Source organism: Rattus norvegicus, chromosome 4 (assembly GCF_036323735.1).
Source record: "Rattus norvegicus strain BN/NHsdMcwi chromosome 4, GRCr8, whole genome shotgun sequence".
Classification (NCBI taxonomy): domain Eukaryota; kingdom Metazoa; phylum Chordata; class Mammalia; order Rodentia; family Muridae; genus Rattus; species Rattus norvegicus.
The window spans coordinates 120,670,379-120,696,068 of NC_086022.1; the positions used below are offsets into that span (position 1 = coordinate 120,670,379).

Genomic DNA, 25,690 nt, shown 5'->3' on the forward strand with positions numbered 1-25,690 from the left:
TGTTAAATAGGAATACAAATAGTTGCTAATAATCTAGTAAAGAAGCAAGGATCAATGAGGGAACAGCTATAAACGTGACTGGCAAGGTTCAGATGAAAGGCATTAGTGTTCATAGATGATCCTAATGACCAGGCCTTGCCTTGGACTTCATGGACAGGTTTCCATAATTATGGAAGTCAACAGGATTCCTTCTACATCTAAGAGCAGCTTCTCCATGACCAGGCATCAGTGAGGAAGCTGTTTTGGAAAAGTACCAATCTGAATTCTCTGGAATCTAACTGGCTCTGGTTGTGAATTCTGTGACCCAGGAGGTAAAGCCTTATGGTGGACATGACAAGTGTTCAGCTATATATGGCAGCAATGGCCATAGCCACGTTTACTCACAGCATAGATCAGGGATAGTTTGGGCCTGTGTGGGGGCAGAGGGCTGTCTTCAAACAAGAAATTTCTAGCCCAGCACTGAAACTTCTCTTCTAGGGGTTGGTGAGAAGGCTCAGCAGATAAAGGTGCTTACCACAAAGCCTGATGACCTTAGTTTGATACCCAGAACCCACTGGTGGAGGGAGAGAACCAGCTCCTGAAAGTTGTCCTCTGACATCCACAGGGAGGCAGGCCATGGCTCGTGTGCACCCACCCACACACACACAAGTAAAAATGTAATCAAGGCAACCTTTTCTTCTATAAGGCCCTGGGAGATTACTCTCTGTTACACATGAGGAAACAGTGCTGGCTTTACGTTTTGTCTCTAGGACCTCCAAACCAGTTGTTGGCTGGTTCACTAGGCTCTCCGTCAGTCTTCTGGTTTACATCCTTCAGGGAATGGCAGGGACAAATAAAAAACGTGGTTTTCAACACGTGGTATTTTACCTTTAACCGGACATTCTAAGTTCAAAGTCTGACAGTTTTTGTTTTGTTTTTAATAAATTAAGGTGGTTAAGACTTTCCTGTTGGGCTGGAGAGATGGCTCAGTGGTTAAGAGTACTGACTGCTCTTCCAGAGGTCCTGAGTTCAATTCCCAGCAACCACATGGTGGCTCACAACTATCTGTAATGAGATCTGGTGTATCCTAAGAGAGCAACAGTGTATCATATATAATAAATAAATAAATCTTAAAAAGAAAAAAAAAGACTTCCCTGTTTAACTACAGAGGAGCACCACCCTGATGTGGAAGGCTGGGAGGAGGAAAAGCACCCGGGCACTCCTACAGCAACTTTTCCACTCTTTGAAGAGCTACAGACAAACTGACAATTTGTATCTATATTTAAACAATACGAGCCCCTGAAACAAATTTCATCTACGAATCCTATAGGAAGCATAACTCTTCCAATTTTTAACTCAAGTTTTAGAAATGACAGGCTTTGTTGATTACTTAAGGAGTGTTGAACCTGTGGTGCCTTTTAAAAGGGGACAGCCATCTAACAGTGTAAGTGAAGTGCGCTTTTGAGACTTGGGTGAAACTGAGCCATTGATAAGCAGCAGCCGCCCCCAGGTGAGCACTGAGGTTTAAGTAAGGCCTGGAAGAATGCACAGATACCTTCCTGGGTCAAACCATTTTCCATGCAATCGCTGAGGACTCGGGAATCCTGGATGGCCAATAAGGTCAATTGTACCCTATAGCAGCAAACACTATAAAATGATAACTCAGTCTAATGCAGCACGTCAAAAAGGGCTCCACATGTTAGGTCACTTCACAGGCACTCCTTATAAAAGAGCGCAGTGGCCAAGTGCCCGACTTCCTCTTTCACATCAGTGGCAGAGCCTGTTTTACTCACATTAACAAAATATACTTCTAGAAAATAGCACAGGCAGAGACATGTATACACAGTTCCAATTACTTAAGAAGCTGAGGCAGGAAGATCATTGGCACCCAAGAGTCTGGGGGTAACCATGTAAGACTTTTGCCTTTTTTTCCTTTCTTTAATGTGGGGATTAAATCCAAGGCCTTGCACATGCTAGACAAGCACTCTATCACTGGGGTGCAGCTTGTGCCCTGAGATTTTCTTTAAAAACAATAGCACACAAAACCAAGAAAAACAAAGGTCGCAATTTCAATTCTAAATGATAGCTAAGTGATCTTAAAAACCGAAAGAAAGATCCCTTTGTAATGCAGTTATCTGGATGATCCCAAAGCAACTGACATCCACCACCCTTTTCTTCCTTTCTCTTTCTCTTTCTCTTTCTTCCCAAGCAGTTTTAAAACACACTGCATTTCCGTTCCTAAGAAGTTCGATATCATGGGTGAATCTTATTTTTTTCTTGTTCAAAGCAAAGTATTCCCTCAGACTCCACAAGCAAAGAACATAATACTTTAACCTGAATATGAACACGTTACTTTTCCAAGAGTTCAGTGAAGTAGGAGTGTCTCCCTGGCCTTCTCACTTCACATTTACGTTCTCATAGCTCTGGGCAGAAGGCTGTGTCTGACACGCAGACACTCTCTGATGCCACTCTCCTCCTCAGGTGAGGGATGTGCCAACAGCCATGGAAGGAATCATACCTATATCAAACTACCTGCCCAAACTTTAATCCTGAACCTGAGGGACCCTTCGACCACTGACTGTATCACACCCGTTCACTGGTAGGGAAGGACATGAGCAGCTTCGACAGCCTAGTCTCTAAGAATGGAAAGCAAGCCTTGAAGAGAAGAGTTTGCAGCTTTGCCAAAACTCAGGAACTACAGTCTCTTTAAGGAGTGGTTATAATAATGGCAAAAGAGGATACAGTAGTACAGAGACAACAGACAACACACCAAGCCTTTGAAGTCCTTCTGTGTGCAAACAACACAGTTACAAAGGCAGCAGAACCTTTTCTGATGCCCCCTGTCTGACTCACGTTAGTGTGCTTATGCTCCTTCAAGGCTGCAGTGTCCGTGTACAGTGTTGCTGACTACCACTACCAGGATATGCTAGATGAGAGGACAAGGAAAACCCACCAGGTAATTACCAGGTCAGGTCCACCCTTCCGGTGCCTTAGTCAGGAGCGTGGCCAAGTGTGCTGCTCAATTCTGTGATCCCAACACTAAGGACTAGGTACGGGGTGAACCAAGGACAAGGTGGGTCAATTTCAGGCGTTGAGTGGGAACTTCCTGGGGTTTAGTGGTCTGTATTAAGCCACAGAGGCTATACATATAGTGCTTGTGGGAAGTTATTCATGAGGGGGAGGGACTAGGATTCTAAACTGATGAAATGTCAATTATTTTAGTTGATAGGCATGAAAGACTTAGTCAAATGGCCCTAGATACACAGACTCCTAGCAGCTCGTTAGCAGTGTTGTTTTTGTTTTCTGAGACAGGGTCTCACGGTGTAGCCTTGGCTCATATGGAATTCCCTAGGTAGACCAAGCTGGCCTCCAACTCACAGAGATCCACCTGTCTCTGAGTGTTCCTGAGAGTTGAGATTAAAGATGGGCACCACCATCCCTAGCTACAACGAGTATTTTATGAGCAAAGAGGGGGACACAAGGACAGTAGCAGAGATGAAATGCTACTGTGGATCAGGGACTGTGAATTCTCAGCCATTAACTAAACACTGTGGTGAAATTCACAGCTCTTGAGGACTATAAGGTAAATCTGTGAGGCTAAAAAGAAAAGGCTGCACCTTGCTGACATCTTAATGTAACATGCATCTTCTTACAGAAGTGGGTTCTAACCTCAATCACTCTGCTCAGCCATCAGGAAGAGAGGTCACAATTGGGTTATCAGACAAACTACTACATTTAATGTACACATTAAATATAAATTTCTACCACCTGTGTCAGGCCAGATACTTCATTTATAGAGTCTCTATCACAAGCAAAATCAACTGATAACATGCAGCGTTTTGAGTTAAAGGAAACGTGGAAACTCTTGTTGCTTTAAGGCAGACAAAAGTAATGACCCTGCTGCCAGCCCCTCTTGGAGCTTCTACAGAGTTCTGCTTTGTTCAGAGGGTAAAATGTAGAATTAATTTTGCTTTTAAAAGTCACAATGAAAGGTAAGATATTCCTGCTTTTCTCCTCAGTTTTCTCAACTTAAAAAGGGCTGCTTGGCACCATGTGCTCATTACTGAACCTTCAATGTATCTATAGGGCTAGAATCCTGTAAGTAACTAACAATCAGCCTTCATCTCGTGTTCGCTACAGAGAAGGAGAATATTGAACAGTTACCTGCTACTGGTGCTGTTCTTCTTGGGCTTGTTTCTCCGTTTGAAGGCATCTCTGTCCTTGCTACTGTATGGCAACATGGAGGCATACCCATGTTCAGCTTCTAGAAAACCGAGGGGTCCCATTAATAACTGGGCCCAGAGCATCTGACACCCTGTCCCCGCGTCCGTCTGTCTGCCGGAGTCCGGGACACCGGGCGGGCGCAGGCAGGCGGAATTCTGAGAACAATGCCTGCTCTTTCCTGGCGTGGACGCCCTCGGTTCGGAGCAGGTGTGGAAGGTTCCAGCTGCTCGCCGCCCCCCGCGCTCGGCTTTTGGGGCGCGGGCCCGGGGGTTGGCGCTCGCGGCCGGCCCGCGCCCCAACCACCCCAGCGGCCGCCCGCCCTGCCCGCAGCCCGCCGTGCACCTCTCTCCCGCCGCTCCAGGTAGTCGGCCGCCTCCAGCAGCAGCTGGATGTTCATCCCGACGGCTGTCGCCATCCTGCACCCGGCGGGCTGCCTCTCCGTGCCCGCGGGCGGCCGGCCGGGAACACCGAGGAGCTGCCGCGCTGGCCAGCCAGAAGGGGCAGCGATGGGACAGCACGGAGCCCGGAGCCCAGCCGCCACCGCCGAGTGTTTATCCCGACTCGCCGTCGCCCGCCCCCGGCCCCGTCCCTTGACAGGCCCGCGGCGGCGACGTGCCTCATTGGGCCGCCCGCGGCCCGGCCCGCCCCTGGCCCGTCGCGATTGGGGAAGTGCCCGCAGCCCCGCCCCAGGAGCTCGCTTCTCCTGCCGGTTGGCCGGGCTTGACAAGGCCCGGACTCCGCCCCCTACACTCCATTGGCTGAAGGACTCGCAACTCCGCCTCGTGCTTCTGCCTGCCTCCCATTGGCTCCACGCCGACAGTCGGGCCCCCTTGGGCTCGGCGGGTATTGGGCAAGTACAGTACAGGGAATGCCGCGGCGCCCGCGCCTCATTGGCCTAATCCTCGGAAACCTCCCGGCTACGATGACGTCACCGCTCTGCCCAAGCAGCGGCCCACTCCTGGGCCGCTGATTGGTTACAAGGCAGGAGGGCAGGGCGGGCGCCCGCCCACTGGCCGCCGACCTGTTGCCCACTGTCTCTGGGGAGAACTTCAGGCCTAGCTAGGGACCTCAGCAGATGGTGGCACCTAGCTCCCACCCTAGGGGTTGGGGGCAAAACAGCCGGCTCCCCTATACCACGCTCGCAGTGCATAGAGAGTAAGGCTGAACCCGAGGTCGCCCCTTCCACCCCAAAGGAAAACACTCCAGAGCAGGCCTCTTCCAGAGGCCACAAACTGTGCTCCACAAGCACCCACAGGAAAGGAAAGCTCACTTTGTAAACACAGATCCTTGAGCATCGCGATTTTTGAAATGAGAGCTTATTTGAGACCTACAATGCAATGTCAACATGCCCAATTTAAAAGGCAGAAATGAAGCTAAAGGGCCTGAAAATTGAAATGAGCAGGGTATTTTTAAATAAAACTTATGAGTGTTGTCAGTATAGTTTTAGCTTTCTTTGTATGAATATGTCATGTAATCTACCTAGAGGGTTCTCATCCCTTGGGACAACCCCAAGAGTTGTCTTCCTTAGCTACATTTGCACATGAAGAAAGAGGCTCAGAGACAAATAACTTTCCTGGTTCCCCTTAGTTTGGAGAAAGACCTGAACCCGTCATCATCCACAACTGTCCAGGGAATCCTCTGACTTACAGTTATACAAAAACAAAGCAAACAATCCCAACAACAATGACAACAACAAAATGGCAGGTATACAGAACTACAGACAGCCACAGAACACAATTCAAACAGCCATATCGCACAACAGATTTGGTTGCAATGGAGAGGCAATGTTGCCTGGCATGTCCAGGGATACAATCAAGGGCCCTATGCTGACACACATACTGAAGGCAGTTTTTCATGAAGGCATGGAACTTGGAAATGAGAATGGGGAAAAGAACCATTTGGAATATTTTTAAATTGTATGCTGTTTGTTAAGTTTAAAAATAAAGTATTGTATGTGATCATTATAAAGTAACCAACTTAATATTCATAAAATGCTTTGTTTCAGCCATTTTTAACATCATGGGTTTCACACTTTCATATTTCCTCCCAAGTTTACTGTGAATATCTGACATCTTTTCAGTCTTTCCTTTTTGCTGTCAACAATTTGTTTCAACTCAATCCTATTTCAGGATTATAATTCTACCCCTACAATCACTCTAACAGAAAAGCCACACATTTCTTTTAAAAAGGGTGGTCAGAGTTTGAAACCCAAGCCAGAGAGAATAAATAAAGCAAGTAAGTTAAGCACCAACAAGTCTAAATTCAACTCCAAACAAAAATACCCAATTACATAAACGTCAGAGAGTAAGACTTAGAAATATGGCAATTTCCTTTCCTGGTGACAAGAAATAGATTGCTTATGCCAACTAGGACTCCACATTAGAACAGAGTATCTGGCGCCATCTACTGGCAGTGAAGCCGTCAGTGAAAAACAAAGGGTGCTCCAGCTCAGTCTTCTCCTGAACTGGTAAGTAGGCCTGGCCTCCCAAACATGAGAGTTCTAAAATGTTTGGGCCCCAACTCTATGGCAAGAATTTTAATACAAAAGCTGCATGTGATAGCAAAGGAAGATGCTTTTCAGCATGCAAGATAAAACTCGGAACTGAGTAGTTAAATGGAGAAACACAAAGGGATGAATAGTTATCTAGTCTCTTAGTCCCACAGCCTGGCTCTCTCCCTCCCACGGCTCCGGCTGGGTGGAAGGTCATGGCCAATGCTGAGCTCATCTCAAGGAACCCAAGGGGCTGCTGCTTTGTGGAGCACCTCAGAACTTGATCCTCCATAGCACTTGACTGCCTGAAAGGCCTAAGGCTGTGGGAACTGAAACCCTCTTCACAACCAAGTTTGTAAAGCCACTATGAGATGAATTTTGTCTTCTATGTTTTTGAGGAATTGATATCATTTCTTTGTGTAGCAAATATCCAAAGAGGACATTTCTGTTTTAATATCAACCCTTTCCTGCTGTCACTTTAAACACTTCAGTGTCATGGCTTCTCTCACCATGACATTAGAATCTTCAAATTTTCTAATAGAGAAATATATATTGCACAGGACGCAGAAGAGGGTAGCGGAGCTCTTTAAAGGTAGACTTAACTTACACAGGCACAGAAAGTTATACAAGGCTCCATATTAATTCAGCTGTAAAATGATCTCTACATGTTTAAAAAAAAACAAAAACAAAGAATAAGTGGGGTCTGAGAAAGCACAACTGTAACCCCAGCACTCAGCACAGGGCCAGCACAGGCCTGTGACTTCTATGTCAAAGGGGACTAGGGGCTGGAGAGCAGGCTCAGTAGCTAGGAGTATGCTGGCTCTTATACAGGACCTGGGTTAGTTCCCAGGACCCACATCAGCTGGTTTACAACCTGTAAACCAGCCTGTAACTCCAGTTCTTGATGACCTAATGCCTCTCTTCTGGTCTCTGTATCACATGGTGCACACACAGAAACACAGTCACATATACATAAATACAACTTGGAAATCAGCAACTTTTAAAAAGGAATCAGTCTTATCTCAATTAATGTTAAAATACTTTCCAAAATAAAATATTATATGGTTAAGACAAAAACCAGAAGTGGCCAACAGCACTACATTTCAATTCAAAAGGCACCAGGCACTCCGTGGGGTGGGAGGCACAGTAGCAAACATGGCGAGACCCACGTCTCAGAATGAAAGAGGAGCTGCTGGCAGACACAGAGGCAGGCATGGGGAGCAGGAGACCTTCCTACGCTGCGGGAATGGACGAGCGTAAACAGATCATTCTACAGCCCAGTCCTTTACTTTTACATAGACAGGCCAGGGACTGAGAATAAACGTGTTCATTGTAGCTGGGTGTAGTAGGGCACACCGTTAGTCCCAGCACTGGGGAGGCAGGGGCAGGCAGATCTCTGTGGGTTTAAGTTCTAGGACTGCCAGGCTACAGAGACAGACCTTGTCTCAATAATTAATTAAATATGTGTTTATATAAACATGCACTAGTATCCATGGACTATTTTTCACAAAACCAAAGCATCCTAAATGCCATCTGCTGTTGCTGAAGTATAAGCAAAACCAAGGTATAACCTCAGAATGGAGAATTAGTGGATTGTAAAAAGGAAGGGAACACTAATACACACCAGAGTGTGGATGACACTGAGTGAGCAGCCAGACAAAACAGCACACAGCTCCACTTATACAAAACACCACAACAGGCACACACTAGAGACATGGTGTATGTGAGTGACTGGTGGGAGTAGGTGTTGGGGATAGACCATTAAGAGTTCAAGGTTTCGGGCTGGGGATTTGGCTCAGTGGTAGAGCGCTTACCTAGGAAGCGCAAGGCCCTGGGTTCGGTCCCCAGCTCCGAAAAAAAGAACCAAAAAAAAAAAAAAAAAAAGAGTTCAAGGTTTCTTTTTTCGGATGATGAAAAGACACTAGATGTTAAGATGAATGCCTGAACACTAAAACTACTGTTAACTCTATCTGAGTATATTTTCTGAGCTATGACTCTTATCTCAATAGAGAGAAGGATCATGAGAAGGATCTAGAGGAGAGGGAACATTCCAAAGGAAGAAAAGGAAAGTGGAAAAACTAGCCTGGCCTCAAAGACTAGCAATATGCACAGATGATGAATTTAGATGTGTCCAACCAAGTGCATGGGGACAGGGTGGGTACAGACCACACAGGAGCCGTGTGCTTTACACAGGAGACTGCAGCCACGTGGACTTTATTCTAACAGTATCACTGAAACCAGGGAAACGTGGTGGTGCGTGCTGTTGGGTAGAGAGGAAGTAGGCAACAAGAGCAGAAAGAGGAGACGTATCTGGAGCTTCTGCAGCAGTACAGACAAGAGTGCAATTTTGGACTTGCGAGCTTGGTGGTGGTGGTGAGCAATGGTCAAATAAATGTCAAAGGGATTTCCCAGCGAATCACACACAGGGCATAAAAGAGAGGTTGAGACTGACCCCAAAATTTGTCTGAATGAAGGAGTATATGAAACAGCTATCTACTAAAACGGGGAAGCCTCAGGAAAGAGTGCAGGAGGGAAGCGGGGGCTCTCACATTTGGGGTGCCCGATGCTGTAGACACAAGCAAGGCTTTAGAGTATGAAGGTCCAACTGGCATGCATATCCAAGGCCATGTGGGAGACATTTAATGGCCCCTGGAGATAGCGAGTCAAAGGACAAAGTCCTGGGCATGCCAACACACGGATTCTTAGAAGATTGGACACAAAGTGTGCCCCTGGTAGAGAGCAGCCTATTAGAAGAAAAAGTCCTAACCATACTTCCCCTGCTCCCCACAATTTCCTCTTAGATTTAAAAAATCTAACCAAATGGAAATGAAGATGACTATGCTCAGTGAAATAAGCTACCTGGATATTCCATGTTTTCTCTTTCTAGACTTAAGCAGAGGGAAGATAGAGACCACAGGAGGAGGAAAATGGGGTGAGTGAATAAAAACAAGGCAGAATGGTACAGCCCATGGAAATGTCCAAAAAGACCTATTTCCATGCATGCTAACCAAAAAGTTAACAAGGACATTAAAGATACAGTCAAAAAATAAAAAATCATGAGACACAATTAATTATAGAACTGTTTAAAATTCTAAAAGATTAGAAATAATCTGAATGTTAGCATTAGTGGGGGCTATGATAAACAACAGTCCACCTGCAACAAAATAGAGGGACTAAACCCACACTGCCCAGTGAAGGCTTTGCTAAGAGCAGTGGCACAGCCAACTTCCACCAGAAGCTGATGCATAGAAGGACCTGTCTATGCACTTGTAGGTTATCTCTGAGTCGACATGCAACCCATTACTAAATATCAAGGCATCCGAAATGGCTGATTCATTATGGTACAACTAAAAAGCCACAAGATGCCACATCTCTAAACAACAATGTAAACATAAAAATGTTCACTGTAAAGCCTGGCAGAGGTAGCACAGGACTTTAATCCCAGAACTGGGAGGCAGAAGCAGGCAGGTGGATCTGAGTTCGAGGCCAGCCTGGTCTACAAAGTGAGTTTCAGGATAGCCAGGGTCACACAAAAAAACCTTGTCTCAAAATAAACAACAAACAAGCAAACAATGTTAATGGTAAATGAAGGTTAGGAGGGCTGTATATTTTACTCACTATCTCTTGGGTGGGTAAGAAATATACATCCATAAGAGCCTGGAAAGACACACAAAATGTTTCTGCTATACATTGCAGGGAAGAAACTTGGGCTTTTCTTTTGCTGTCTGGTTCTCCTAAATTAGTTTTATAGCAAACATGTGTGGCTTCTGTTCCTGAACATAGTAAATGATACTTTGGGGTGAAAGGAAGAATGTATAAAAATCCAAAGCTATGTATTTTCCATTTTTCCGTCTCAGCTGGCATGGGGACATACTGGTGATCCCAGCAGCACAGAGCTAGAGGAAGGCAGTGTGTCCCAATTGCAAGGCTAATCCAGGCTACATAACAAGATCTTGTCTCAAAACAAAACCAGTCTATGTGTAGGAAAAAAAAAGGGGGGGGGGCCTCTTTAATCTAGTAATAAAGATGTTTGTAAAATAAATATAAAATGGGTAGAAACATTGTTTTATTGGGGAAACATGTAATTTACTTTCAGTTTTTAAGAATACCTAGCAAGCATCCAAGAAGAAAGCACACATAGTTTCAAAGGAACAAGGACAGACAAATGGGCTGGTGGCCACCCCAGGGACACTGCCTTGAAAAGTAAGTAAGGTGAGTGTCATAAATAAGACTTTCTTACTTTATAAGAAGGAAAAATCAAGATCCTGTTTTGATGTGTATTAAATACAAAATATAAAATACTCTCTGACCCAGACGAGGGGTGGAAAATCATCCATCCAACACCTCTAGGCTCATGCAATAAAATCCAGAGGTCTGTTGAATCCGCCTTTTCGATTCATGTACTGCCTACGATAAAAAGAGAAAAGTATTTTTTAAATTTTGGACTCATTTTAAAAGTATAATAAAAACATATTTCAAGAATTCAAACTCACAGCATCTTTCAAATGGCAATATTTTATCTGTTGTGTGATGGTGTGTGTCTAGAATCATTGGTATTGCAGTGGTGGAGGTGCAAGGATTTTGAGTTCAAGCTCAGCCTGGAATACATAGAGACCCTGTTCTCAAAAGCAGGGCCAAGGAGATGGTTCAGTGGGTAAGAGCGGCCTTCCAAGCATGAGAGTTGTAAAAGACTGGACATGACTGCCTAGCCTATAACCCCAGCAGTTGGAGAAGAGCTCACTGACCAGTCCAGCCAGAACTATGAGCTTCCCGTGCAGAGAGCCCACCCCATGGCATAATGGGCAGAGCTCGTTTGCTAACATGTAAACTGAAGGACACTGTGATACATCAGAAGGCAGACAACAAAGACAGTACACCTCATAGAGCCAATCTTGGCGGATGGATAATTGTGATCCCAACATTTGGGCGGCAGAGGCCCGAGGACTGGGTCATGTTTATCTTCGTCTATGGCTCAAAAGATGAGGTGTGGGGGGTACGCAAGTGAGGTAGCAAGCACACATGTGCAAACTGTGGAAAACATTCCTAAACACAATAATCCTGTAATAACTCTCTTTTCCAAGCATAAGCACACGTGGCCTGGAACGTGCATACCTGTATTTCCTCTTCTGAGACACGTTGATGGCATAGGCATTTACAGAGCCGTCTACCTTCTTTCCCTGGAGAGAGACAGAAGGTCATATTAAATACCTGGCTCACAGAGTGGGTCCAGCGGGTACATCCTGGGTGGCAAAAGCCATTCAAGAAAAAGGCCCAATGAAGGAGAGGTAGTCAGCCCCCGAGGACACCCCACAAACTTTCAAGTGTTGCAACTCTGTTCATACCTAAGTATCAATACAATGTGCCAACAGGCAAACATTTGGGGTTGGGAGGTACTCAGTGGCAGGGCGTTTGCCTTGAGGACCTCAGCACCACAAAGCAGAAACAATATGCATTCAGTTTTCATGATGTGCAAGGCACAGAAACAGATTCGAACTTCCTGCAAAGACCTCTTTTGAAATGAGATCAAGGTTCTCATTTACACACACTGTAACCTTGGCTCCTAATGTTCTCAATCAAGCTGGGTCAATTTTCTCTATGTTTAACTCCCATCTCTTGCAGAGACTGACTCAACACTTAAATCAGGAAGTGGAACTTGGAGCAGGTACAAGATGAGCTGGTGCTGTTGGCTTTCCAAACGTCTATCTCCCTTCTCACTGTGGTCCAGACTCTATGCAGCCACTTGCTGCTATGCTGTCCCTCACGTCTGTCTTACCTTCCCTACCCCTACCCAGCCGTTAGCTATCTGGGTGCTGTCCACTGGTCGAGGTTAATTCAAATGATCCGGATGCTGTCAGCATCACTCTTTTCTAATCCCTGAATAGTATCAGTGTCAACTGTGCCTTCCTTGGGACACCACACGTTACCCTGCAATACTGTGCTTTCTCCTAACTGCAGGCTGTGGCTTTTTGCTTGTATGGACTTTTTTTTAGGTGGACTCTAGCAGCCCAGGCCAGCCTCAGTACGTAACTGAGGATTACCTGAACTTCCCGATTTCCTCTGTCCAAATGCTAGGATTATAGGCATGTGCCACCAAATGTGGCTTGAGGTTGTAGCTAGCTTCTTGGTGGAGGCTGTACTCTCAGGCCCTAGGTCACTCTACTTGCAAAAGTTTACAAAGACGTCAGTTTAATATGTCACTAACCAATGCAACAAAACACGCTGGCATGAGTGACCAGCCCTCCTCCACTAGGAATGTGGCTTATCTGTGTGGCGTGTCACTAAACATCTGCATTAGGACAAAACCAGGGATTCTGAGCACTGAAGCTGAGCCTACACATTTGAAATGGGAGTTAAGATAAATATTTGCAGTTAATTTTCGTTCTTCCTTTTTGTGCATGGAATTATGTGTGTGTGCGTGCTCATGTGCAGGTATGCTCATGCAGGTGTACATGAACATGTGCATGCATTTATGCAGTGGCCAGAGCTCTATGTTGGGTGTCTTCCTCAGTTGCTCTCCATCTTTTAAAGGTTTTTACACTTATCTCCTGTACGCTGTGCACACATACACACCGCTGAGCCATCTCACTGGCTCTCTACCTTACTTGGGATGAGACTTCTACCTGGAACTCATCAGACCTGCTCGAGTGGCTGCCAGCCCGATGCAGCCATCTATCTTCCCTATCCATTCGTGTTTGTCCCTGCTCCGCTGCTGAGGACACACATGTTATGCCTCAGAACCTGGTTTGTTTTGTTTTCTGTCGCTGCTGGGAATCCAACTCAGGTCCTTGCACTTGCAGTCAGCACTTTATGAACTGAACCAGCTCCTAAGCCCCACATTGGACTTAATTTTGGACTCCTATTTTCACTAAACTTTTCAAGAAAGTAGTGACACTGAACAAACTCCTGAGGTGTTGTCACTTGAGTTCCCAAGAGCAGGCAGTTTGCAAGACCTCAGAAGAGCAGCCTTACATCGGAACATCACGTTCATCTCCTCACTGTGTGCAGAGCTGTGCGTTACTATGCTGTTCCCACGTGTGGGGAGAGAAAATTATCCATTAGTAAACATAAGGAAACTACGAATGTTTAGAAAGAAAAATGAGCGGGCCGAGAGGCTTTAACTGACAGACACGAAGCCAAATGCACATGAACCAAATTAGCACCTGTGTGAAGTGGTTAGGAAATAACCACATGTGGGTCGGGCTGTGGCTCTGTGGTGCATAAATGACCCATCATGCATTGAGCCAAACCAGACCGATGAAGAGCCCTGACCCAAGTTGCTCTCATTTTATAGCATCTAAGAATGCTTACTTAATGTCTCCTTTACAAGCAAAGCTCTTCTGACTATAGTAAGCCAGCGTCTGGAGACCTTTACAGCCCTAAGGAATTACGAATATGAACCAGGCAATGAGAAGTCCAAAAACCAAGCTCCTTCACTACTATTCTAAGAACAATAAGATCATGATAGCTTCACTCTCTAAGTATTGACATTTGTTAGATACATATAAATAATGATTACAATACATATTATAAATACTCTGAATAAAAGGAAGACTTGAGCTGGGTGTGTTTCCACATCCCCAGAATCACAGGACTTGGGAGGTTGAAGTAGGAGGGATCACGACTGTCTCAAACAACAAGACACAGATCAGAGAATCTGGTATATTTAAAGACAAAAAGTTGGGACGTTAATAGTATTAAATTCTAAAATGGAGTTTACATAACCACTGTAAAAGCAAGAGGTTAGAGAGGAAAATACTTCAAGATACAGCTATAAGGCAGAAGCCAAAGGGGCCTTTAGTAATATAGGAAATAATTCCAAGACACTGCCAGATGGGCATAGACACAGAAAGCTCTCCTGAAGGGACAGACAGCCTACAGAGCTGAGAAACGAGAGTCCTTGCCATCTACATGAAGCGGAGCATTCATAGCAACAGGAGACATCCAACTGCAGTAATTAAACACCAAAGAAGAAGAAAATTACTCAAAAAGTGAGCTAATGAACTGAAGACGATTCCCCAAAGGAAAGAAACACAAATGGCCAATAACCATGTCTTTAATCATCAGGGAAATGTAAATTAAAACTACTTCACCTTACCCTAGTCAGAACAAAAGCCAAAATGACAGGCTGGAGAAATGGCTCAGCAGTTAAGAGCACTTATTCCTCTTCCAGAGGGCCAAGGTGTGGTTCTGAGCACACACGTGGCAAGTCCCAACAATCTGCAGTCCAGTTTCAGGGGATCTAGCATGGGCTTTTAACATCCTCAGGCAGCAGACACGCATGTAGTAGTGTATACCCACAGGCAAGACACTCATAAACATTCAAAGAAAAAAATCAATCTTAAAACAATAAAACAAACAACAATGAATACAGGCAAAGGAATCCCTTCCTCGTTGCTAGTGGGAGTGTAAGCTGGACTATGGAAGTCAGTCTGGAGGCTCCCAAAGCCACTACAAGCCTACTCTGCTTGGCAATGAATTCCAACCCTCGAGTCAGAGGTACTAACTCATCCATGTCTACTGCCATGCTACTCACCACAGCCAGGAAAGAGAACCAGCCCAGATGTCCATCAGCAGGCAGATGGATAAAGACAATGTGACAATGGAACTTTATACAGCCACGAAAAACAAAGCCAAGGAGCCAGTGGTAGCGCACGCTTTTAATGCCAGCAGTCGGGAGGCAGAGGCAGGCGACCTCTGTGAGGTCAGCTGGATCTACAGAGGTTCCAGGACCAGGACAGCCAAGGCTACCCAAAGAAACTCTGCTTTGAAAGACCAAAACCAAACCAAACCAAACCAAAACCAACAAAAAACCCCCAATCCAAACCAAATCAAAAAAAACCAAAATAAATAAACAAATCAAGTCATTTATAGGAAAATGAATGGAACTGGAATAAGAGAAGTAATCAGACTCAAAAAGACAATTATGTTTTCTCATATGCAAATCCTAAATTTTGATTTTTTTATGTATGTGTATGCATGTACATGTATTAGGGGGTGGATCGGTCATGAAACTAGAAAGGGGATCATAAGAGAGGAAGAGACCTTTGGGAAGAAGGGGAAAAAGAAGTCAGCAATATGTAATAGGAAAGTCAAATGGGACTAATGGGGAGGGGCCAGGCAGGCGGGGCAAGAGCAGGGGAGAGGAGTAACATACAAAACCACCCCTCATGCCAACTACTCAGACACCAAAGAAAGGGAAGAGGAGCTGGTCTTTACTTCTGTCTCTCAACAGTGTCCTGGCACTCCTAAATGGACACTGGTGAGCGCTCCAGACTCTCACAGGAATTAGAAAGAAACCTTACAGCACTTGAGATGACACCACCTATCAACAACTTAATGAGCACAGACCAGCAGTAGATTCTTTTTGATAGTTTATTTGCATAACTGAGTTGCCCTCCCTGTCCTCAATCTACCGTACCTCTCATCTGTCCTCCATAGTCGTCTTCCTGCAACAGTTTCATGTCACTCCCCTGATGAAAATCCTTGCCTTTGCTTAGAGATTTGCCTCTGTTTGTAGAGCACTTGCATAGCATTTGTGAGGCCTCAGGCTCTGCCCCTTCAGATGTATGAATAAGGACAGAGAAATCCTGAAACTGCCCCAAAGCCCCACCTCGGATAGCCTCAGGGACAGTGGTTATGTAGGTCAGCACACTGGAAGTCCCCACCATGTACCTTGTGCCCTCATGCTTGAAAAGCACTTGCCGCTACACACCCTTGAAGCCCAGGGAATGTGTTGGGCATTCCCTGAATGCAGCTTCCTCTGCATGTGCTTATGCCCCTCAAAGACTGTGCAACAAATAGGTTGTGCCTCTGGCAGAAGTTACTAGTGATAGCAAAAGAATACGGAAACCCAGGACAGGTGAGGGAAAGTCCACCCCGAACACGTCACTGGCTCCATGCTTTACTTACCTTTGTGGAGTCAAAAGAGGCAAATCCCATTAATTTCATCATTTCTATTTCCTCCTCCGTTTTACCCTCCAGATCTTCCTCTGCAAAATAAACAACCAGTGTCTGAGCTCTTATCGTTACGCATGTGGATGAAGAGATGTGCATCTGTGCAGATGAGAAGAGTAGCCAAAAGGTGTGCACGCTCCACCTCACCAGCAAAGAGCGGACAAAAGGCAGGCAAATCCAACAAGAAAAGTTCCTATCAACCCTGACGTGCCGGAGTGTCCATCGAGTGATCACAGAGCCTTTAACATCAGAGGCAACACCATCAAGTTTTGAAGATTATTTCCAAAGAAAGCTTTTTCTTATTTTTAAAAACACCTTTTCTAGGGCTGGAGAGATGGCTCAGCAGTTAGGAGCACGGACTGCTCTTCCAGAGGTCCTGAGTTCAATTCCTAGCAACCACATGGTGGCTCACAACCATCTGTAATGGGATTCCATGCCCTCTTCTGGTGTTCTGACAGCTACAGTGTACTCATATACAATAAATAAATAAATCTTTAAAAAAATTATCTTTAAAAGAATGCCTTTCCTAAATCAGAACCAACACAAACACTGGACATTCACTACTGTATAATTAAAATAAAATTTCAAGATCATACACAATGAATCCTTTAAAAGGTTAATATTTGCATCCTCAAAATTACAATCTGTAGACCAGGCTGGCCTTGAATTCAGAGATCTGCCTGCCTCTGGCTCCCTAGTGCTGGGATTAAAGGTGTGAATCACCACTGCCTGGCTTCAAATTTAAACTTTTAACAAGACTGAAATTATCTAAACAAGGCTGCTTATCCAGCACCATTACCAGTAATCTGACGTTCTTTGTTCTTTACTTCTTTAGTTTCTTTCTTCTCCTCATCTCTTCTTTCTTTCAGCCGAGAAGGGGAGGGAGATGTGGATCTATGTCGCCTTGGAGACCTAATGTTTGTGAAGTAAAGATGTTATAAACACACGCAAGACAATTCTGTTCATCTGCACAGTCTTCTGTGAGCTTCTGTCAGGGAAGACTCATCAAAGCTACAGAGACCAGAGTCCCCTTTAGAGCAGATATAAGAAGGATCTACCTGGGCTCTCTGATGCTCGGAAGAAAAATATTTATCCAAAAGTTATCAATATGACTAAGTCTAGAAAAGTCTGTGTTTCTAAGATGAGGTGGATTAGACAGAGAGAGGATCTGTAGCTAAGAACAAGTACTGCTTTAGCAGTAGACCCAGGTCTGGTTCCCAGTCACCAACAACAGCACTTCCTGGAATCTGACGTCCCCTGGCCTCCATGGGCATATACAGGCATGTATGTGGTACATGTAAAACTCATATAAGTGTACATACATGCATGTATACACACATACACACACACACACAAAATATTTTAAAAGTTTGAAATTGGGCCACTGAGATGGTTACAGAGGTAAAAGTGCTGGACGACCTGAGTTGATTCTAAGGACTCAGGCAGTGAAAGGAGAAAAGTGACTCCCAAGTTGTCCCTGACGTTCTCTTACACATCTGCACATCCCTTCAAATGCAATAAAAAAATTTACAAATGAACACACACATGTCTTAGAAGAATCCCTCCCTCCCCGTGGGTCGCATACTTACATTTCTTACTCTACCAAATACCATTCTAAGGGGATTTCATTCGTTATTCCTGCTGCTCTTACAGAAAACTCCCTGGAGCTGGAGCGGTGGCTCAGCGGTTAAAAACACTGGCTGGCCTTCTAGAGGACATGGGCTCTAGCACCTGCAGCACAGCTCACGGCAGTCTGGAACACGTTTCTGATGCACCAGGTACAAACATATACGAAGGCTAAACACTCACACCCAGAAAATAAGATGGATAACTTTTTTAAAAGACGATGCTGATGCAGTGTAATTAAACCATTGGCCAAGAGTAATGCCAACTTTAGAATCCTGCGATTAAACTTTGCCATTCCATGAAACCAGAGCCCCCTTCTAAGGGATAAAGGCAAAGTCAGGGGCACCTTCTGGACATCTCTGTAGCCAAGCTTCTGGCTTTTCTCGTCTTGTTTTACTTCATGTCTACACTCACCTGGAGCGTCTTCGGTGTGGGGATCTTGAGCGGCTCCGTCTGCGATCTCTCTCCCTGGACCTGGACCTTTCTCGGCGTCTTCTTTCTCGATCCCGAGATGTGGACCGGGATCGCCTACGTTCTAAGACACAAACACAGCAGAGCTACAGGTTAATTTGAACACCTAGAGCTGTCCTATTCAAGTATAATGCAAGTCACTTCTAGTAGTCACAATGAACAGTTTTTTAAAAAAAAAAGTCTGCCGAGCATGGTACTCAGGGAAGAGGCAGGCCCTGTTCGTGAGTTCAAGGCCAGTCCACGAGTTCCAGAATAGCCACATCTAAGTGATAGAGAACCCTGTCTTAAAAAATAAACAAACAAACAAGAAGTAATTCTTGTGCATAGTGACACACATCTGTAACACCAGGACTGGAGAAGTGGAGGCAGAAAATGTAATCATTCAAGACTAATGTCTATTATGGTAAGGCCCTGGCTGTGTGTGTGTGAAACAAAGGTTGGGGTATTGCTCAGGGACATGTGCGAGGCACTAGGTTTGGTTCTCTTCAACACAAGCACACACACACACACACACACACACACCGAAAACCTACTAACACATCAACACATAACTTCACTTAAATTACTTTAAAGTCAAACAATGTGGTATATTTAAAATCACCCATATTTCGATTGCTTATACAATGGCTTAATATCTAATTAGGTTATCCCTCCAATAGGAATTATATTCTTAACATAAAGTTTTGTGGTTTTGAAAGTATGGCTGTGTATGAGGGCATTGTTCAATTTACCACTATCGTACAAATTAGTAAAATGGTCAAAGTAAAGCATAATAACACAAAATTGGTATTTTCCTCCCAAAAGGAAAACCAATCTATTGAAAATTTACAGCACTTTGACGGCTCAATTTGCTCGAGGCCCTGGTTGCCTAGTAAGAAAATTGAGTATACATCAGTTGAAGGTGAGCCTTGTTCTAAACATCTAGAGACTAATTCTAATCCCTTAACAGGACCAAGGTCACAGTAATCCTCTGAGTTTGCCCCCAAATCCCACCTTAAACCGCCTCAGTCCTGTACTCTTAGGGGCTGGGATACAAAAGACATTAGGATATCCTGTCTCAAACTCTAAACACTTTCAACTAATGACCTAGGCAGGGAACTTATATTTTTAGTAAGCATTTATAAGCCAAGGCAATCACTTGCTGAATGTTATGAGGGTGATGTTAATTCTCACACCAATATTTCAAGGTAAAGTTATCTAGGATGATTACGAGAATTGAACTAGAGAATGGCGGGCTGATTTATGATTTAAGCACAGTCCCCCCAGAAGCTAAGGGAAGGACTGTGGAACTCTTAATTCAGGGCGGGGCTGAGGAGAGCAGGCCCCGGCCTCGCCCCGTCCCACATTCTCCCCGTCCCTCGGGGCTGAGGACGTGGGTAGCACTGGTCACCGTCCCAAGCCGCGAGATTTTCTGGACTCACCCCTGCGCGGGGAGCGGCTACGACTTCGACCCATCGGAGTCCTACTCCTCCTCCGACCGCCCCGGAAACGACTCCATAACTTCCGGAGCAGCCGGAACTTGATTTTTTTTTTCCTGGCCGACTGGAAACTAGCAGGACGCGTTGCGAGGGTTCCGGCTGCTCCAGCAAACCGACTACCTAGGTCCTGTCCCGGATGTCGCCCCAGGGCCTGAAGTTCCTGAAAGAACTTGTGGCGGATTCTGCTTCTTCAAGTTAGGATTTCTTCCTTCTTGTCGCAAAGTACTTTGACCCCTTTGTCCTTCTGGAGAACTCACCTAGCTGTGCATCGCTCCACCCAGCATAATTCTCTCCTGTTTTCCCCAGCGTTTCTCCACACATTGAAAATACATCACACTAGTTCTTTTTTGTTCTGATTTTTGAGACAGGTTTCACTAGCCCTGGCTAGGAACTTACTCTGTAGACCAGGCTGGCCTCAAACTCAGAGATTTGCCTGCCTCTGCCTCCCAAGTGTTGGGATTAAAAGAGTGCATCACAGTGTTTAGGTCGCATGAATTCTAATCAGCATGAGCTGATTTTTGACTTTTGCACGTGATTCTTATTAAGTCAGCTTTAAATTTTCTCAGATGATAGCACCCTGGACTACTATGGCGGTGTGAGAAAGTTTTAATTTTGTACGTATGTGGGTGTCCCTAGAGCCTAGAAGAGGGCTTGTATTCCATGCAATTGGCCATTTAGAACCTCCTGACAGTAGGCACTGAGAAAAGGAGCAGCAAATGCTCTTACCAACTGTACTCTGCCATCTCTCAGCCTTTTTACTTTTGTTAAGTAAAAGACTCCATCCTACTCCTGAAAAGAACCTCCAGAATGTTGCCATAACTTTCCAAATGAAAGGCTTTATGATGCACACACACACACACACACACACACACACACACACACACACACACACACACACACACACACAGAGTGAATGGAAGTGCAGCCTCCACTGATGGAACCAATGCTAGGTGATGCCAGTCAAAGGCTGAGGCTTGGCTTTTAGAACAAAAACTTGGGAGGAGGCAGAAGAGGCTAGTTTTAGTTTGAAAACCTTTGGTCCACAAGTCATCATGTAAAAAAAAGTAAACACAATTAAATACATACATTTTTGTAAGCTTCTTTAATACCTGTTCTCAACTTAACTAGAATTCCCACCATGAGGCCTGACTTCCATATTTTTGAGATTATGGCATAATGTGTGTCAAGGTGTGGAAGAGCATTAGGAGTCTCTCGTCATTTAAAAGGCAGTTTTAGGGATAATCTTGAATAAACACTACAGAAAGTTGAAGTCACTGTCCCCAGTGCAAGAGGGGAATTAGGGGAAGCCAAAGCACTGTGCGTTCGAGGTGTGAGAAGAGAGCAAAGCAACATGGGGGCTATGGGTGATCAAAAGTGGTTGGGAAGTACGATGAAATTAGTTTAGCGGCCACTTCTGAGTGCCTGCTGAACGATGGATACTGCACTCAGGCAGCACTAGGGTAAAAGGAGGGATGACGTGGTCTGTGCCTCAAGAGGCTTGCAGTCTTCATCATGGAAGCAGATGACAGGACATTTTCACAGTGTGGATAGTGTCCAGTGTGTTCCAGAAGGATAAAAGGCCACTCAGCCTAATTTGATCTTCTAGGAGGGTTTCTGTAAATAATATTCCCAAGAGTTGAGATTACCTACTGTGCTATGTCCTACTTCACTGTGATATGAATACAAGTTTGTTCACACATATACACACACACATAGGTGCATATAACATTGTGCCGAGCTTCTTTACCTGCTTAGGCATCTCACCAGTTCGAATATATATATATACCTTTTGGTTACTGAGAAAGTCAGGGTTTGTCTCTAACAGTCATAACACTGATGGTGTCCATATGGAAGACACACAGAAGAAAGTGGGCGGCTGCTTCCTTTATTATTTGAGGGCGCTTGTGCCAAGGAGTAACATGGGACATTCTCTTGCCCGAGTGCCACCTTATTAATCCAATGGAGCTCCCTCTGTGTACATTTATTCCATTCTGAGAAACTGATTTTTCTTCAGCTTGTAGGAAAACCCAAATTCTATTTTTAAATATTTATTTATTACATATAAGTACACTGTAGTTGTCTTCAGACACACCAGAAGAGGGCATCTGATCTCATTACAGATGGTTGTGAGCCACCATGTGGTTGCTGGGAACTGAACCCAGGACCTCTGGAAGAGCAGTCAGTGCTCTTACCTGCTGAGCCGTCTCTCCAGCCCCCCAAATCCTATTTTGATAGTTACACTATTAAGTACATGCAGGCATGCTGGCAAATCCTTTTCACTTGCATGCTCGAGGAAGTTAACAAGTAGAGACCTCTGCAAGTTCCAGACCAGCCTGTCACATATCAAATTAGAGGCCAGATACATGCTAAGATCTTGTTTCAAATACACACACACATCCAAGTAGATATTTGGGCCAGACAGTTGACTAAATGCAGACAGAACACAGACCTGGAGGAAAGATGAGAAATAAAGACCAGGAAGCAATTTGTGAATTATAGGCATCAGAAGCTTGTCCTGAGGAGACTAAGGCTTGCCCCAGGGAACATGTTGGCTCAAACAGAGAGAATTCTGAAAGGAAGCCAAATTACAGAAGTATGTTCAAGAGTATGAAAACACTGCTAGAGCCCAGTATCAGAATTCACAGGGCTAGGGTTCTGAGGAGGAAAGAAAACTGTTTGGCCAGTAGACAGGCCACCACACATGCCTGGTCCTCATCTTCTGAGCCTGTGGATGTTGCCCTGTGGGACAGAAGGACGTACAGATGAGGCTGCTGCCCTCGATGATCCATAAGGGTCCTCAGTGCTGTTTCAAAGATCTGCAGAAAGGCAGGCAGAGGAAGGTCGATATGGGGAGCAGGTCCTGAGTCTCCAGGGGCAGGGAGGCTGACAGCAGAATGACAGCACTGGAAGCTGCCAAGACGCAGGGAGTGGATTCCTCATGGGGAGCTGGAGAGGAAGCAACGCTGCCTGACACCCTGGTCTCAGCCGCTGGAGCCGGCTCTTTGGGGCTCTTGAACTGTGAGGGAATACATTCCTTTTGTTTTAGGCCAACGTACCGAGTAGGACAGGAATCCTAGTGAGCTGCTGGCTAATATACAAAAGAACTACACCAAACCGATCAAGTTCAGTCTAGTTCATCAGAAAAACAGGGCAAAGAAAAACTACAACCAAAATAATAAAATGTAGAAAAGCATTTGACAAAATTCACCAATGATTTGGTGAGTATTGCCCTAAACCTTGTCCACTGCACCTTAACTCAGGACCGACTGCAGATTTAAATGCAGAATGCAAAGTATGGTACGTTAGGGGATAACACGGGCCATCCTCATCTGTTCAGGCTCCTGAAGGTGGCTTATAAACAGAAATTTGTTTCTTACAGCTCTGTACGCTGGGACGTCCCAAGTAAGGCTCATTCACTGGCTGTCTGGTGAGGACTCTGGATCCTGGCTGCTGCCCCACGATCCACTGCTTGCTGTGTGTATGGTCCGGTTTCCTCCCATTCCTTTTGGGTTGCATTTTTGGCTCTGCCTGGGAAGCAGATCCAATCTCATCAGCAGCTATGAGGTTTTTAACTGGGTATTTCTCTCCTCACTCTGTAGCACAGGCTGGCTTTGAACTGGAGGCAGGTCCTCCTCAGTCTCCTGAGTGCTGGCTGTGAGTTGTGCAGGGGGATCCAGGGATGTAGTGCTTTCCTGAGCTGTCACCCATGCTCCTGCAGGTAACCCTGGGAAACCGCTGGGGTCTACCTAGACTCTGGTAGAATCTTTGGTGTACTGTAAGTGCCTCACCTGTACCTGCGCTCAACTGTTTGCTCAGCTCATTGTCTGTATTACTTTTTTATTTTTGTTTGCTGCTGTGACAAAATGCTTACCACAAGCAACTTACAGAAGGTGCTTTATTTTGGCTCAGAGTTCTACTGCAGAATCTAGCATGGCAGGTAGGGCGTAGCAACAGGATCTTGAGGTGGCTGGTTACAGCCACATCTGTAGTCAGGAAGCAGAGAATGTCGAATGCTGTAGGTCAGTCTTCCTCCTTTTGTACAGTCCAAGACTCTGAGTCACAGAATAGTACGACCTATATTTAGGACAGGTCACCCCATACCCCAACCTCACATAGACATAATCTCCCCCAGAGATTTGCTGAGATTAGTTTCCATAGTGATTCTAAATCCCAGCAAGATGACAATTGAGTCATGCAACGAACAGCTAGATTTTAAATCATCATAGCAGGCCCTGGGACACGTGATGTGTGTCAACTGGTACCTAGTCCATTAGCGATTAAAGCAGGGAACACTGGCCTGGCTTGATAGTTGGCTGAAAGAGACAACAAGGCTAGCATTGATGGCTGGGCAATTACGAACACTTGTTCTTTCAGAGGACTGGGGTTCTGTTCCCAGTCACCCAGATGGTGGTTCACAATCATTCATGATTCCATTCAGAAGATCCAATGCCCAACATCAGGCACACACATTGTGCACATACATGCAGGGGAAACATTCATACACATGTATCAACTTTCAAAAAAATTAAAAGTTGGGCTGGAGAGATGGCTCAGTGGTTGAGAGCACTGATTGCTCTTTCAGAGATCCTGAGTTCAAATCCCAGCAACCACATGGTGGCTCACAACCATCTGTAATGGGATCTGGTGCCTGCTTCTGGTGTGTCTAAGGACAGCTACGGTGTATTTGTATATAATAAATAAATAAATCTTTAAAAAAAATTAAAAGAAGTGGTTGGGGAAGTAAGTTTTGAACTGGCTGCTCTGTGTAGACGCGCATGTGAAGGAGTTCACTGGTGCCCTGGCACTGAGTTTTAAGGTTGTTGACCTCGGGGTTGGGGATTTAGCTCAGTGGTAGAGAGCTTGCCTAGCAAGCTCAAGGCCCTGGGTTCAGTCCTCAGCTCCAGACAAAAAAAAAAAAAAGGTTGTTGACCTCTCAGCAATGCACGAGGTGTGAAAACATCAGAAAATAAAACATCACTACTGTCACACTATTCACATGTATTGCATACCTATATATCAAATACACAAGTCTGAGGGGCTTTAGGTGTGAGAGGGATACAGACAAAGACGCACTTCAGAAGTGTAGCCACAAGGAACAGGACACCAGGAAGGCACAAATAAGGGGGAGGGTCATACAGAGAACTTCCAGAAGGAACAGATGTGAGTAGGAACCAGCCTGAAAACAAGAAGGGAATGTGAACTGGGCTGGGGGTTGGGAGGGTCTCTGCACATCTAAGGGTAAGAGCAAGAGGTGAGGGGGATAGGGAGGTGACACCTAGGGTCACCTGAGGACACATGTCGAGCCTCTGTAGAGCCTTAGGGGTGGGAGAGTAGTAGTTTTGGGGTACTTCAGTGGACAATTTGTGGTAACACAGAAAGATTAATTAAAAGAAAAACACCTGGAGATAAGGACGTTTATCTGGGTGGTGTCGCAGTCTATTGAGTATAATAGCAGAGACTGGGTAAC

General features: G+C 45.1%; 2 protein-coding genes and 1 long non-coding RNA gene across 5 annotated transcripts in view; 1 reads left to right on the forward strand and 2 right to left on the reverse strand.

The window, feature by feature from the left end:
• The window catches only part of Mxd1 (max dimerization protein 1), a 24,242-nt gene extending 15,648 nt beyond the window's left edge, over positions 1-8,594 (reverse strand). Inside the window, exons 1-2 of one of the 2 annotated variants that reach the window (NM_001100749.1) lie at positions 4,546-4,751; positions 4,144-4,243 (exon numbers count right to left, since the gene is read on the reverse strand). In NM_001100749.1, the coding sequence (NP_001094219.1) occupies positions 4,144-4,243; positions 4,546-4,618 (173 nt within the window). In that variant the 5' untranslated portion in view covers positions 4,619-4,751. Of the gene's footprint in view, positions 1-4,143; positions 4,244-4,545 lie in introns of both variants that reach the window. The other variant, XM_063286285.1, reaches the window with a different exon arrangement.
• LOC134486607 (uncharacterized) lies at positions 8,333-11,092 on the forward strand. The gene is made up of 2 exons (XR_010065859.1): positions 8,333-8,468; positions 8,588-11,092. It is a non-coding gene; the product is annotated as an uncharacterized LOC134486607 (long non-coding RNA).
• On the reverse strand, positions 10,676-20,965 carry Snrnp27 (small nuclear ribonucleoprotein U4/U6.U5 subunit 27). 2 transcript variants are annotated; one of them, NM_001108636.1, is made up of 6 exons: positions 20,167-20,234; positions 18,689-18,809; positions 17,448-17,560; positions 16,604-16,683; positions 11,807-11,871; positions 10,676-11,101 (listed from the first exon to the last, which is right to left on the reverse strand). In NM_001108636.1, the coding sequence occupies exons 1-6, from the start codon at positions 20,198-20,200 to the stop codon at positions 11,047-11,049; spliced, it is 468 nt and encodes a 155-aa protein (NP_001102106.1). In that variant the 5' UTR covers positions 20,201-20,234; the 3' UTR covers positions 10,676-11,046. The 2 variants fall into 2 exon arrangements, with proteins under 2 accessions (NP_001102106.1, XP_063142356.1); XM_063286286.1 differs by having other exon boundaries at positions 10,739-11,871; positions 20,167-20,965.
• Positions 20,966-25,690: the final 4,725 nt, after the last annotated feature.